The following is a 14,779-nucleotide window of genomic DNA, read 5'->3' as shown; positions in this document are numbered from 1 at the left end:
GGTTCATAATGAGAGTGCTTTTTATTTCCTTCCATACAATTTTTGTTCTCAAGTTCCATAAATGTCCCATGGGTGACTGCTCCCAGATTAAAATCATTTGAAACATGGTCTTCGAAATTGTGATCCTCTGATCACTCTTGTCATTTTAGAGAGTTCAGTGCGTACTTAAAAAATTCAGCAGCTGCATAATTTATTTTCTCCTTGACGACAGTTAACAGAGAAACATACTTTCAGGGTTCATGGTTTTGTTATTTTGAATGCAGCATTGGAGAAATAAGGGTCTGTTCATGGTTAGCCTTGCATGAAATGGTAAAGCTGGAGAAAATTGGAAGCCACCCTGTGTCTGGAGTCCCTTTGTTTGGACTGCCTACCTTTCTGCCCTGTGGATTGTGGATGCAGTCCCCTTGGCCTAATTTATGGGGATAGTTATCAACGAGCCAGGTATAGACCCTTGCTCCGTGAAAACCAGATGTGTATGGCTCATCAGCACTCACCAGGGATGTGACAAGTAATGGGAATTTACCCTTCAACCAACCCGGTGGTCACTATCTCTTTGGTGGCTTTGCTGGTGCAAGCCAAGACTGTTCAGGTTCCCTGAGTCCTTAGGCTTTTATAGAGCCTACCTTTCTTCAAAAATGTGACCAAGCTAATTAAGTGCCACTTTAGAATGGCCTTCCTTTTTTCCATAGTGAAAACTAAATCTTAAATTTCCATAGGTCAAGGAGAATTTTTCTAGAGCCCACCTTAAGGCTAGGAACCACCCCTTTGTTTTTGTGGAATCTATTGTTTTTTAGGGCTTTTATTCCATGGGCGGTTAAATGGAAGAGAGCACATATGCATGCTCTAAGTTTTAAGGTTTTTAAATTAGCTGACCAGCTTACTCTGTGTACTGGAAGCATCTTCCCCTAAAGCCCACAATACCACATCCATCTTTCTTCAAAATAGTGTCCAATTATAAGAATTGCTTAATTTAATCTAGTTGGTGTAAAAATAATTACATAAGTAATGTTCTAATATGCTACTTCTTGAATAACACATAATCCAAGTCTGGGTAATGCCTTTGAGCAAAGATTTAAAACCTACCCTTGTGTTGTTAGGTGAAGGTGCTAATTAGTTTTTGTAACTTCATCAAAATGTATGCATACGTTCAAGAACTGAGTCCCCAAGAAGATGCACCCGCCCACCTTCAAAATTTGACACTTAACAATTTTAAGATGAAATATATGCGTGGTATGTTCACTGTGAAATTATTCACCATGAAAGGTGTACTTAATTAATTTTAGTGTGTTCAGATACTCATAGAACACTCAAGGCCATTTTTAGCTACTTGCGGATACATCCACTTGTCCATGGTGCGCCATAAAAAACCATAAACACAGTAATCAACCTGAAGATCGGTATGGTAGGTGATGGTAGAGTTCACCCAGTACCAAGCCAGATGGTGTGTGAAATTCACACATTGGGGTAGGGGGACCAGTTACCTTTCCTTGTGGCGGTTATGGTTTCCCAGGAAGATCTGGTACCCGAAAAATCACATAGCTTGGGTGGAGCTGCAGGTTCCCAGAGTGCCTTGCCTGGGAATCAAACCCGGGCCCCTTCGGTCAGCAGTCCAACGCTCTACCCCCTGGGCTACCACAACCTAGCTCATGGTACACAACCATCCTTAATCCCTCAAGAGAAAAGGCATTGACATAAGATTTCTTGGGTTCCTGGTCGTTAGGGTATTTAATGGGGTATGAAGTAAAGGATGTTATTGCAAAATAAGTACTACAGAGATAAGATAGAGCTCCAAATAACTACCCCCATGATAATGGATGCATGTTGAAGAAGATACTTCTTTAAACCTGTCTTTGTGAGATAGTGCCCATAATAGACTTTGGCAAATAAAAAGCTGATATATCAGTGTGGATGATCAGTAGCCAATGAGAGGGAGTTCTAACGTGGCTGGAGGAGAGTTCCCAGTGCCTTACTCATTCCTGCCTCCACTCATGAGAAGGAACCTCAATCATGTGGATTGCAGATCACATTTATCTATGAGGTACACACATCAGTATATAGTGTGGCAGTTATCAAGTGCTTTGGGGCCATTGCAAAATATCTGGGGAATTATGCTGCCTTAACTGTCAATCATTAGGTACCCTTAGTAATGTTCTAATTAAGGTAGCTTTGACAGATACCGCCTATACAAAACTATATATTTACTTGCCTCTCCTAACTAAACAACCTGACACCCCAATCTGCAATAAGCCCCTCTTATATTTCTCATACTTCCTACTTTCATTCCATCCAGCATCTCAATCCTATTCTTGTCCCCACCTTGCTTGCCTATTCTTCTCTGTGCTATAAATCTTCAACATTTCATTGCCAATCAGAATGCCCTGAATCCACCTTTCTTGCCTCCTTAGGATTTCTACCAACAACACCCTCTCCTCACCCACCATGCATTTCCTCCCTTGTTTTCCTTTCTCTTTATTTAACCTTTTCCATCCATCTCCACTCCCAAATTTACAAGGGCCTTCTATATATGCCCATCAAAATACCAACTTATTTAATTCCTTCTTTCGAAGTGTTCTCACCAATCTATCAGCGAATGTTTTCGATAGCTTACCAAATCGTTTCCACCAACTGCTACCCAAAATTGAAATTTCAGATAATGAAATAGAACGTTTGCTAAAAAATATTAACCCTGACGAATCCTCCGGGCCCGATCAAATACTGCAGGGATCGGGATTGGTACGGTGGCTATCGTACTGGCTTCCCACCCAGAGGCCCCGGGTTCAAATCCCGGCGGTGTTGATTATTTTTCAGTGGTATCTCGATCCCTACTTGAGGTGCTTTGTGGAGGACACTTTGAGTGAGTACGCCGTCCGTCGGATGGGACGTTAAGCTGCGGACCCCTTGGCGCCTTTCGTAAAGAGTAGGCTAATGCCGACGCCGGGTTCCTCTTCACCCTTCATCCTTTCCTGTCCATCCCCTATGGCGCAAATGACCTCAGCAGTCGGTCGCCTCCCCTAAATACTACTACTGAAATACCTACTCGTATATCGAAAAGACGCGTCGAAATTTGCACCGACTGGAAATCATACGATGAAGTAGGATTGATTGCCTTATTAGATCGGGGGTAGCCGAAACGAGCTAGAGTGGTAAAACATTAATATGACAAACTGAGAAGCATGTCAAAATTATTAGAGGAGCTAGGTTGGGAATCACTCACGGAGCGAATGTTTATTTACAGATTCAATCTCTTCCATGAATTGGAAGGTCGTCTCTTTGGCAGTAATGTTGAAAAATGATTTGTTAGCCCCAAGTACAAGGAGAGATAATGTAAATAAAATCTGAGAGATCATGTTATTAAAATCTGAGAGATTATGTAAATAAAATCAGGATAGATAATGTAAATAAAATCAGAGAGATTAAGAGTGGATCAGATAGCTCTAAGATCTTATTTTTTTGCACGAACGATAAGGGGTTAGAATAACATTTTCCGATCGCGAAGGGGTGAAACGTATTTGTGTCAGAAGTAGTCTGATGTGCAATTATACCCTAGCGTTGGCTTGTAGGGCACTAAGTAATAATAATACAATATAATCCTTAAGGTTCATGTTCCACTCTCATGTTTCGCCTGCATTTACTCGGTCCTTCCATCCCAGTATTGGATATTCCTTTTTACCGTAGAATATGTAAGAACAACTTAACTTAATGCTCAAGTTGCTGTGGGAACCATCATGGGTAAGAAACATTCAGCATACAAAAACTCCTTTGAAATACTGCCGATCCTCCCCACAAACGCGATGTCTAGTGTACGCGTCTGGCCTCATCCCTATGCGGCAACGTTGGCGACGACCTCGATTACATTGTAAGCAGTCAGATTTTCTATTCACTGTTATGCCAAACAATGCGCGCTACTATGATGCAACTTTATTTAACCCGATTAGTAGAGTGCAGTTTTCTTGAAATTGCCTCTGCATTGCCGGTGCTTTTTAACTGAAATACAAAGCGGTCGTAATTATTGTCGGCGAATCCGAATTGCTTTCATGCTTTTCGCCCTTTTTTTTAAATTGAAGCTGCGTACTTTCGTGCAAAATTTTCTGATTTATGCGGTTGATAGGTTTGTTAAAAATTATATTTAGTTTACTTTTATATGTATACATTTTGAAATCATTTTAAGTTAATAATTCGAAATATTTTTCATAAATATGTTTACAAAGATGTATTCATACCAATTTTTTGATAGATTAATGCCACAATTGCTTTTGATCTTTTCCGCCATTTCTCATGATAGGTATCTAGAACATTTTTGTAGCTATGCTGGGAAAACTACTTAATCGAACCCTGACTGTATCATTATGCAGGAAAAGGCTTTTGCAAATTTCTCATAGCCATTCATCTAAGATGGTGAATGTTACTGTCGATGGATTTCAACTCAGTGTGACATCTGGTACAACGATACTTCAGGTCAATATTTATTTAATTATTCATGCTACTTTTAAGTCGCATTATCTTTGGCGTAATTTGATGTTATTAATGCTTTAGGCCGCTGCTGAGGTTGGCATTGAGATTCCTAGATTTTGCTACCATGAACGCCTATCAGTTGCTGGAAATTGCCGCATGTGCTTAGTTGAAGTGGAGAAGAATCCCAAGGTGGTAGTTTATTCATTATAACTCTTGCTCTGTCAATTTCAATGAACATCCATGGAATTTCTTTTTTACTTTGTTTTGTAATTATTTTTTATTTTTTCTTAATGATTGTTTTGCAATTAAGTAGTATATCAGACAGATGATAATTGAAGCCCTTTTTTAATATTTTTTGGTCAACATGTAGAGTGAGGTTAAAGGAGGCTTAGTGTCAAAAATTATACTTATTTGGTTTCTAACTATTTCAATGGGTACAATCTTAAATATAATTATCATTGGTTGAATGATTAAAATTATGAAGAGAACAAATAGGTGGTTAAATATATGATAAATTAAACAATAAATAGTTGAAGATATCCCATCACTATTTGCCAATAAAGTATTTCAAGTAGGTTACCATTTATGATGAAATGTAAGCTTGAAATAATCAATGCTCAGAGAAGCATCACCAATAAAGATTTTTGTGTGATTGTTGAATATGCAATAAAAATGTTGCATGGTAAAATTGTTTTGATGAATGAGAATCCAATTTAAACAGCCTGTTGCATCTTGTGCAATGCCTGTGTCAGAAGGCATGAATGTGAAAACTTGCTCAAATATGACCCGTATGGCCCGGGAAGGAGTAATGGAGTTTTTGCTAATAAACCATCCACTGGATTGCCCAATTTGTGATCAAGGAGGAGAGTGTGATCTTCAAGACCAAAGCATGACATTTGGCAGTGACAGGTCACGGTTCCGTGATATTAACTTTTCAGGGAAAAGGTAAGGGCAATGGAAATTTTGCAAATCTTGTATTAATGAGTACTTTGGTGTACATTAAGGGAAATATCTTGGTGATCTAGTTTTATGGTTGCTCCATAAGCATGGCATTCTTTAATCACCCATGAGGATTTCCCTTCCTTAGTCAACAAATGCATTGTGATATTTGTAAATATTCTCAAATGTCATACATGATAATATTATGGCTATAATATGTTTATGAATGATAATACCAATTAATAATAATGTTAAAACAGCTGGTCTTGTCCTACAATGTCTTCTTATATATTATGCAGTATCTATTAAACTCAGCCAAAATTTCTGAAGGGCAACACTGAGTGATCGACCATTAACTGTGAAAAATTCAGAATAAAAGAAGTTAATAATGCTTGATATTCAGCGAATTAAAAATTTTTTTGTGTCACTGCAGGGCAGTTGAGGATAAGGACATGGGTCCTTTAATCAAAACTTTTATGACAAGGTGTATACATTGCACTCGCTGCATTCGTTTTGCATCTGAAGTAGCAGGGGTGGATGACCTTGGGACAACTGGACGGGGAGCTGATCTCCAGGTACCTACCTAACTTAAGAATAGGTGGTTACTTATATTTTTGCAAGCTACTTTCAGTTATTATGACAATCTCAGGAATTGAGGTGATTAATTCGAACTTGTGATATCTTAAACTACCTTAGATTATAGAAGATATAATAGACCTATGCCTATGCAGCTGAACTTGGCAAACATTCAATTGTGTGAACTTGTTTTTCTATCCAGTGATTTGTTTAAATGTATTGCCTTTACAATATGTTATTGTGTGGTGGAAAATATGATACATATTTTATATTTATGAACTATCTTAGCATTAAAAGCTTTTCATATCAATTTCATCATTAACCAAAAGTACATATATGCATAAATTTAGTGTTTTTGAGGTACTTGGTAAGAGGAAAACAAATTTAATATGTTACAATCTATCTTCTTATCTATGCTACAATCTGTTTCCAGAATCTCAGCCAAATGTTATCAATCACACTTAATCAATGCAATGAATGGGTAAAATAAAATATGCCAATAAAACTGTAACCATATTATAATTTTAGTAAGATGTAAAAAAATGTTTGATTGAAATAATATTGTGGTTGTAGTTTTGTTTGTATATTTTGGTGTAGGGAAGTGAAAATTTAATTGTAACATGACTGTTTTTGTCTGTGATGGCACCACAAGGCAACAATATTATTTCAAACCCTCGAGGCAATCGAGACTTGTACTTATACATAACAATATATATGTGAGTGTCAAGGGGGTGGAGGGGGGTTGCACAGTGGTTGGTGGGAAGAGGGTTGGTGAGGAAAATCTCCCTCCACCAAGGCAATTTTAAATTAAATTGTGGAAAACCTCTGTCCCTCATACTTCCCTTCCTAAATGCCATACCTTAGGTAGGTGTGGCGTAGGCAGTGTTAAAAATTAGTTGTGCTGTGATTAAATAATGGAATTGCATGGTTTTTCACGAAGTATTGTATCTTATTAACTAATAATGTGCAGAGGTTGCCCCAAGTAACGCCTAAGAATATGCATTTGCATATTCAATTGTTTCTGGCTCAACCTTGTGGAAATTCATTTAAATGAAATTAAGAATACAAAGTAACTTTCCACTGTCCTTTATTAGCATACAACTGGTTTCAACGCTCAACGCAGGTACCTGATGATGACGCTTGAGCGTTGAAACCGGTTGTACGCTAATAAAGGACAGTGGAAAGTTACTATGCATTTGCATATTCAGTGAGCCTAAAATCTTAGCCTCTATGTTATATGAATACTTTTACTCAGATATACAGAAATTATCAGATGTCAGAAATGGTAATTTCCCAAGCAAATTTAAAAATGCACCACAGAGTAGCAAACTTTACCTATTGTGTTTCAAATTTTATTGCAGGTGCTTTGTTTTTCTCATGAAATTTATCTTCAACAGGTTGGGACATATGTAGATAAGATGTTTGCATCTGAACTCTCTGGAAATATAATAGATCTATGTCCAGTCGGAGCCCTTACCTCTAAACCATATGCATTTAGAGCTCGACCTTGGGAGTTGGTTAAGACAGAGAGCATTGATGTTTTAGATGCAGTTGGTAGCAATATTATAATATCATCATGTGCTGATGAAGTTCTTCGAATTCTTCCACGGGTGAATGATGTAAGATAATACTAGATAACTCAAGTAATAATCTGCAATATTGTTTAAGCATTCTGTTTTATTAAAATATTATTTACTTTTACTTAAAAGAACTATGTATTAATTGTTGTAGTTTAAAAACTACATCAATTTAGCATTTTTACTTCATTACTGTCTTATGTCTTTATATTTTCTCATATGTCATTACTAATTTGCTGGATGGGCTTTCAAGTTTGTGAATGAGGAATGGATTTCTGATAAAACAAGATTTGCCTATGATGGTCTCAAAAGACAGAGATTAACCACTCCATTTATTCGCAACTCTTGTGGTGAACTAATTCCAGTAAGTTGGCAAGATGCACTTAAGGCTGCAAGTAATGCTTTATTGCAAGCACCTGAAAATGGAGTTGCTGCCATAGTTGGTGATTTTATGGATGCTGAGGTAATTCAGTCTGTTGAGAATTAGGTTGACACTTCAAGGCTTTTGTACTGTAATGCTGATGAAAAATTTTGATAAATAAGCCTTCCAGCATCATTTTGGATTTATTTGACAGTGACTATGACAAGGGTTTGGCACTGATATTGTCCATGAGGTTTATGAATATCTATGGAATTTGGTGAATAGAATATTTACAATGCACAAATATTGTTGACACATCAACTGTAAGATGGTGAGCTTAATTTCATATGCTGCAAAGCTAGTTCTGAGAATCTTTGGTAGGTGGTTAAATAATTGCATTGAGAACTAACTGGCTGAAGATTAGTTTTATTTGAAAAGGGGAAGGAACATATGACACTGTTGCAGTGGTAGGGTATACATAATCTCCTTCTGGTTCCCTAAAGAAGAAAATGTATCCGCCGCTAATGGAAATTATCCCTGAGGGTTCCAATGTGTTAGCAATGAAGGATTTTTAATTACTCCAATGTGGGCCATCTTTCAGTGGTCAACTCATATGGAGTTGTGTGGCATTGTGTATGCAGTAAAATTCATAAGAGCATGTGTATTTCCTTTCTAGTTTCATGTCACACCTTAATAAATCATTTATCATTGAAATCAGAAACTAAATTATTTGCAGTTTTTTGCAGACTGATTCATTAAAGTCTAAACTTATTATCATTATATTCTGAAAATGTACGGAAACAGTTAGTTTTGTACCTATCCTGGTGCAAAAATATACCGAAGTGACTATGTGCTTGCTCTCAACTCTGAGTTTCATCACCACTCCTCATCTCACCACTTTCCGCTCAGGGTTTCATTCCCTGACTCTCCACCCTGTCCACTACCACCCTCCTGGCTGTCTGTTTCCCAATCCTCCTTCCTTCCCCACAAATGAACTTCTCTTCTCTGCCATCCTCCAACTATCTCCTTTAGGAAATGTGCTGTGCAAAAGGGTTTATGTATAATACATACTAATAAAAGCACTGTCTCGAAGTGGGACCACATCCCTCATTTGTAGTTCTTACCATGCACTCTCTCTTCAGTTGTATTTGGCAGTACCTGAAGGATTGCCTAGTGAATTTATCCTTCCTTCTTTACAAGGACCACTATAAAAGTAATGTGCATTCTATGGGAAAAATAGATTTATTGATCGTGTTTGTGCAAATGCTTAATATTCTTCAAAATACTCTCCCCCTGCATCAATAAAATTGCAGACACGTGTTTGCCACGCCTGGAAGGCACCCTGAAACTCCTCAATGGGGATGTATCTCGGGAACGTTGTAACATGCTTTTGGATGTTTTTCAGGGTTTCCCAATGCTTTCCTTTCAGCTATCTCTTCAGTCGGGGAAATGAAATAAAGTCACACGGAGCCAAGTTGGGACTGTAAGGGGGCTGGGGGACCACCTGGGGGGGCTGAGGGTACTTTGTGCCAGGAAGTTGGTAACAATGAAGGACAAGTGGCTGGGGGCACTATCATAGTGGAGTTTGACTGTGTCTTTGATATCAGCACTCACGTGAGTGACCCGGTGTTTCAATCTCTTTAGCACCTCCAGGTAAAAGGCTGAGTTGACAGTTTCTCCCTTCAGTACAAACTCAAATTGGATGTTTCCTCAGATGCCAGAGAAGACAATGAGCATCATTTTGATGTGAGACTTGCTCATTTGCACTTGCTCGGGGTGGGGAGTGATTTTGTGTGCCACTTGCTGCTCTGCCTTTTTGATTCTGGGTTGCAGTCAAACATCCAGGATTCGTCTCCGGTTACGATAGAGTTGTGAGAGTTGGGCTCATTTGAATCAAATCCAGCAATTCTTGACAGTGGGAAACTCGATATTCTTTCTCGCCTCCATCAATACTTTCAGCACAAGCTTTCCACATATAGCATTTGAATTTTTATCTGTTAACTTACTGCAATAACTCTCCAAAATGCGGAAATGAAATAGACATGAACTTATGAACTTTACTGCATACACAATGCCATACAACTGCTTTTGTACTGCTCAAATTTTCACTGTCATCCAGGAGCACAAATAGTTATTACTTTTTCTTTGCAAATACCGCACAACTGCTATTCATTCAACACATATATAAAAGTTATTTCGTCCATGTAATTGGTCTTCATAACTACTTAAATCAATGCATTTAAATAGTATCGCATTTCTTTTCTTCACCACGGCCAGCGTCAGATCTGCAGAGAAGTATTACCCTCGGCATGATTTTCCACATGGAATGTTTTCTAATATTGAAAGTATAATTTTGCTGAAAAGTAATGCATATTTTCATTTGTGTGATGACTTCTTGGATTGTGCTATTAATTACATCCCATTTTTGATGTGATCAATCAGATGGTAAAATCTATTTACTTCTTTTTCAGGTAATTTAACTTATTTTTAATTCTAAAAATAATCTTTCCTTAATGTGTTAATAATTATTGAATATGCTTTGAATCTAAATGATTATTTGTACAATATTTCATTATTTTAATCGGTTCTAAGCAAATGATTAAATTTCAGGCTCTGGTTGCTCTTAAAGACTTAATTAATTCTATTGGTTCTGAAATGCTTTGCACCGAAGAAAAGTTCCTTCCTGATGATCCTGGTTGTGATCTCCGTTCCACTTACATTCTGAACAGTCAACTGAAAGGTTTGTAATGGCTATGAGTGATGATGTAATCAATGCATTTTAAAAATTTATATCAATAATTTAAAAATTCCAGCTACATAAATGGCGCAACTGTTTGGTAGGGCTCTGCTTTAGATAATACTGACTCTTATCTTCTCATTCTCTAAACTAAAGATATCGTGATGAAATGCTAGATACGAGCGTCATCCGGAAAGTAGTACCCGTTCGTGAAATAAAAAGACAAAAGTAAATATTAACAAACATAAAAAATTTTATTTGAAAGAGGATACTTTAAACTACTTCTCAACATAATCTCCAAGCAAATTAAGGCATTTGTCATAACGTGTGACAAGTTTCTGTATTCCTGCTGCATAGTCCTTCGCCGCCAGCTCATTGAGATACGCGAGGGACCCATCTTGCACAAATTTTTGCATAATGCAGATGGTGTTTAACAATTTCATGAACAATTGTTCGAGAAACATTGGGAAAATGCTCACAGATGTCATCAATTGTGACGCGCCGATCGTTCCTCACGAATTCGTCAACTGAGCTCAGCAGTTGGTCTGTAATGACAGACGGTCTCCCCGAACGCTCATCGTCGTGTGTGTTCCCCCTCCCCATGTTGAAGTTGCGACACCACCGCCGAACAGACGACTCGTCCATTACATTGTCTCCATACACCTCCTTTAATTGGCGATGAATATCACATGGGCGAACGTTTCTTGCATTGAGGAATTTAATCACTGCCCTCACTTCACAACTGGCGGCGTTCTCAATTTTTTTAAACATTGTAAACAATCACAGAAACAACACAGGCAATGCTAGCGTCACGCAACTTGGCTCAGAGAAGGCAGACAAGCCACTGAAGCTATCTGACCTCGTCCAGCGGCTACTCGCGTCGTCAGCACTTCATGCGGCACGAACGGGTACTACTTTCCGGATGACCCTCGTATATCATGATACCATACATCTGCCATGATAATAATAATAATAATACATTAATTTGTCCAAAGATCATATTTCAAAAATACCAGGTGGATGGTGTATGTGCATGATATATGGCATGTCAAAATGGATAACTCTTCATTCAGACTCAATTGGGATACAAAATACAAATGTTTGTATGGTGCTAGCAATTGCATTAAATATAGCATACACGCAAATATCCATCAACAGATTGTTAATATAACCTAGACTATGAGCATTGCTAAAAATAAAAGTATAGACTTAATGATCGGGGATATTGTTGAGATATTCATTAACTGAGTGTAGAGCATGCTACGAGTACATTGTAGGTATTTTTTAGCTCTATGTTTGAATGTGGTATTTCTTGAAGTTTTGGCTAATTTGTTATATAGTATAATCTGATTCCCATTTCCTTGGGCCCTAATGTTAATGCTTCAGTTTTAATGTAGCCCTAATGGATGTTGTGCCTTCCTCTGGTGTGACGATGTTGATAGTCGGAGTTGAGGGAATAGTTGCTGATGCTATTTTTTATGTGCAGAATCAAAAGCTTAATAAATATGCATGGCAGTGGAAGTAAATATAATTCCTGGAATATAGGCCTCAATAGAGAATATGAGGTTTCCCAGTTTTCCGATTATTCTGATGGCTCTATTTTGCATTTTAAAAATGGAATCTTAATATCTTGATGATCTCTTTGCATTTTAAATCTGATGACTTGATGCACTCAATGCTTCTGGGACCATGCATTTGCATGCATGCTGGGACGAGCATATTTAAACAACATTTTCTGATGGATAGGGGAAAAAGTAATTTCCCAATTTTTCATTATTTCCATTTCTTCTCTATTTTTCATATATTAATGCTTTCCTGATCACAATTTATCACATGAAAATAGTTGCCATAATTCATTTATTCATACAGTAGCTAATCATGCATTGATGCATACACAACACTCTTATGTAGCTAGAATACTCCAAAGAGGGTTCCTATCTTGCAGAAATTTGAAAACATGGATTTTAAGAAATGGCCCTGGAGAAATGAGGTGCTAATGCTGGTCATAATTGTGTATGTAGTTATATTTAATAGTCATTGGGTCCTGTAGAGAGTCTGTGAGGTATTTTGTTCACGTGTTTCTTTGATGAATTATAGTTAATTTGAAGTTGGGAATTATGGCTGCTGAAAGGGTTCGACAAACATCAGTGATAACTTACTTATTCTTATTGACATAACATTGCTGCAATAGTCCAATTAGCAATGCTGTGTTGGTCAATGGTATGAGGCCATTCATTGGAAGTGAACTAGCATACCACGGAATAACATGAACCGATTGTCTCCCATTTACTTGTTACCCTTAGAACATTTAAGCTCATTTAATTGTGTTCAAGTGCTGACATGTCACCGCACATATCAGTTGTGCATTCACTTAACTGTGTTAATTTATAGTTCCTTTTCTAGGTTATCCTGTCTTAGTAGTTACCCAGTTTTTCTACCCTTTTCTTTTTTTTTTGTTTAATTTTGTCATCGTTTGTGAAATATTTTAAGAGAGAACCCCTGCTTGAAAGTTATTTTTATTTTCCTACTGCTGTGATTCAAATTGTTGCAGTGATTTAAATTGTTTTCTTTTTCATCTTTCCAAGAAAATGGAAAATTCAACATTTAATATCCTTGCTTTCTTCTACATTACACATCTCTTACGAAAATTTGCATTTTATTCGGATGCTTAACTTAATAATCAGCCATATATTTTTACTAACATAACTCTTGAAAAATGTGGACATTGACATGTAAAACTCAAAGAAAAACAAAATTCAAATTCGCTGGACTTCCTGAATTATTTAGAGCACTTAAATTTAAAGAGTACTTACCTCATCTAATTCAGTGAAGTTTATTTAATTAGTCCCAATTACATGGAAATAATCCAACAAAGATAAATCAATTGCATTGTTCCGAAGAATTTAATGTTACTGGTAGTGAATGCTTCCATTTTTAATGTAATTTGCTGGAATTTTCACCATGGATTTGTTTTACGTCTTTATCCTTATGATGCTAAAAAATTATTTATCAGTAAAGATTCACGGTACATGCCTATTGCATAATGGGTTCTGCTTATATCAATTTTCTCTCAAAATTACATCAATGAAATTATCAGAACTGTTTTCATTGTTGCAGTTGATAATGCTATTTCAATGCAGTTAGCATTCATTTTAGCCAACGTACTCAGGTCAATGGTAAATAGGTGTTTCCAATGATTCTTTTTTGTACCCAGGTGTTGAAGATGCTGACTTTTTACTACTGATTGGGACAAATCCTCGGTATGAAGCCCCTGTCTTTAATGCACGAATTCGGAAAGCATATTTGGAAAATCACCTGGAGATAGCTTTAATAGGTCCAGAACTAAACTTAACTTACGATTACATGGTAAATATAATTTATCACATATGTAGGCAATATGAGGTAAACCTACTAGTAGATACATGCATGTTTACTAAGTACATGAAAAATAGAAATATAATTTCTACCTACTTCTTCCAACAGCAAAGAAATAGCCAAATAGTCATTTATATGGATTTTACTATGTGTAGCTGTATTAGAATATTTAATAATAAGATGTACCTATTGATGGAATTAATATACTATGAAGGGAATGTATCCAGAGTGTCAACTTAAATGCCAATCTGTGAATTTTGAAATCTAGAAAAAAAATTTAAATTAGGCATGAGGATTGTATTTATTTCTGAATTTTGACCATGCTTTGGCTGATAAATTACTATGAATAGATTATTTATCTTTGAGGTAGTTCAGATCAGCTTTATTTTTTAATATCAAATATCATGGTGAGGCCTATGTAGATTATATTTCTTTTCAAATTTGATGATAGTATTTGTCATATTTTACTCTGGTGACCATACATATTTAGGACATTAGCCAGAAGACTAAAATATTACAAAGTGAGTTTTGCCATTTAAATGCTCCAAGTATATTTTATGGACTGTCTTTTTAGTATGAATGAAAGGTGATTGCACCATTCAAGATGTCTGGGAAGATGGCATTCAATAATGTGACAGTGTTATGGTAGTTGGTGTATTTCCTTGGATCTAGTTATTAATTCACTTTGTTGGCATTAAAGCACATCTCCTAGGTATCTTAATACTATGGACTTTTTTGAATTAATCTTTGTCATGAAAAATT

General features: G+C 36.7%; 1 protein-coding gene across 1 annotated transcript in view; it reads left to right on the top strand.

Moving 5' to 3' along the window:
- Positions 1-4,305: 4,305 nt before the first annotated feature.
- Positions 4,306-14,779, top strand: part of LOC139694744 (NADH-ubiquinone oxidoreductase 75 kDa subunit, mitochondrial-like) — a 29,864-nt gene continuing 19,390 nt past the window's right edge. Inside the window, exons 1-8 of the mRNA XM_071593247.1 lie at positions 4,306-4,455; positions 4,534-4,641; positions 5,174-5,397; positions 5,825-5,966; positions 7,365-7,586; positions 7,798-8,007; positions 10,516-10,645; positions 13,857-14,008. Coding sequence (XP_071449348.1) covers positions 4,306-4,455; positions 4,534-4,641; positions 5,174-5,397; positions 5,825-5,966; positions 7,365-7,586; positions 7,798-8,007; positions 10,516-10,645; positions 13,857-14,008 — 1,338 coding nt within the window. The remainder of the gene's footprint in view (positions 4,456-4,533; positions 4,642-5,173; positions 5,398-5,824; positions 5,967-7,364; positions 7,587-7,797; positions 8,008-10,515; positions 10,646-13,856; positions 14,009-14,779) is intronic.

This window comes from Hetaerina americana, unplaced genomic scaffold (genome assembly GCF_022747635.1).
Source record: "Hetaerina americana unplaced genomic scaffold, ioHetAmer1.1.p SCAF_54, whole genome shotgun sequence".
Lineage (NCBI taxonomy): Eukaryota > Metazoa > Arthropoda > Insecta > Odonata > Calopterygidae > Hetaerina > Hetaerina americana.
This window is presented reverse-complemented; position numbering and strand designations above follow the sequence as displayed.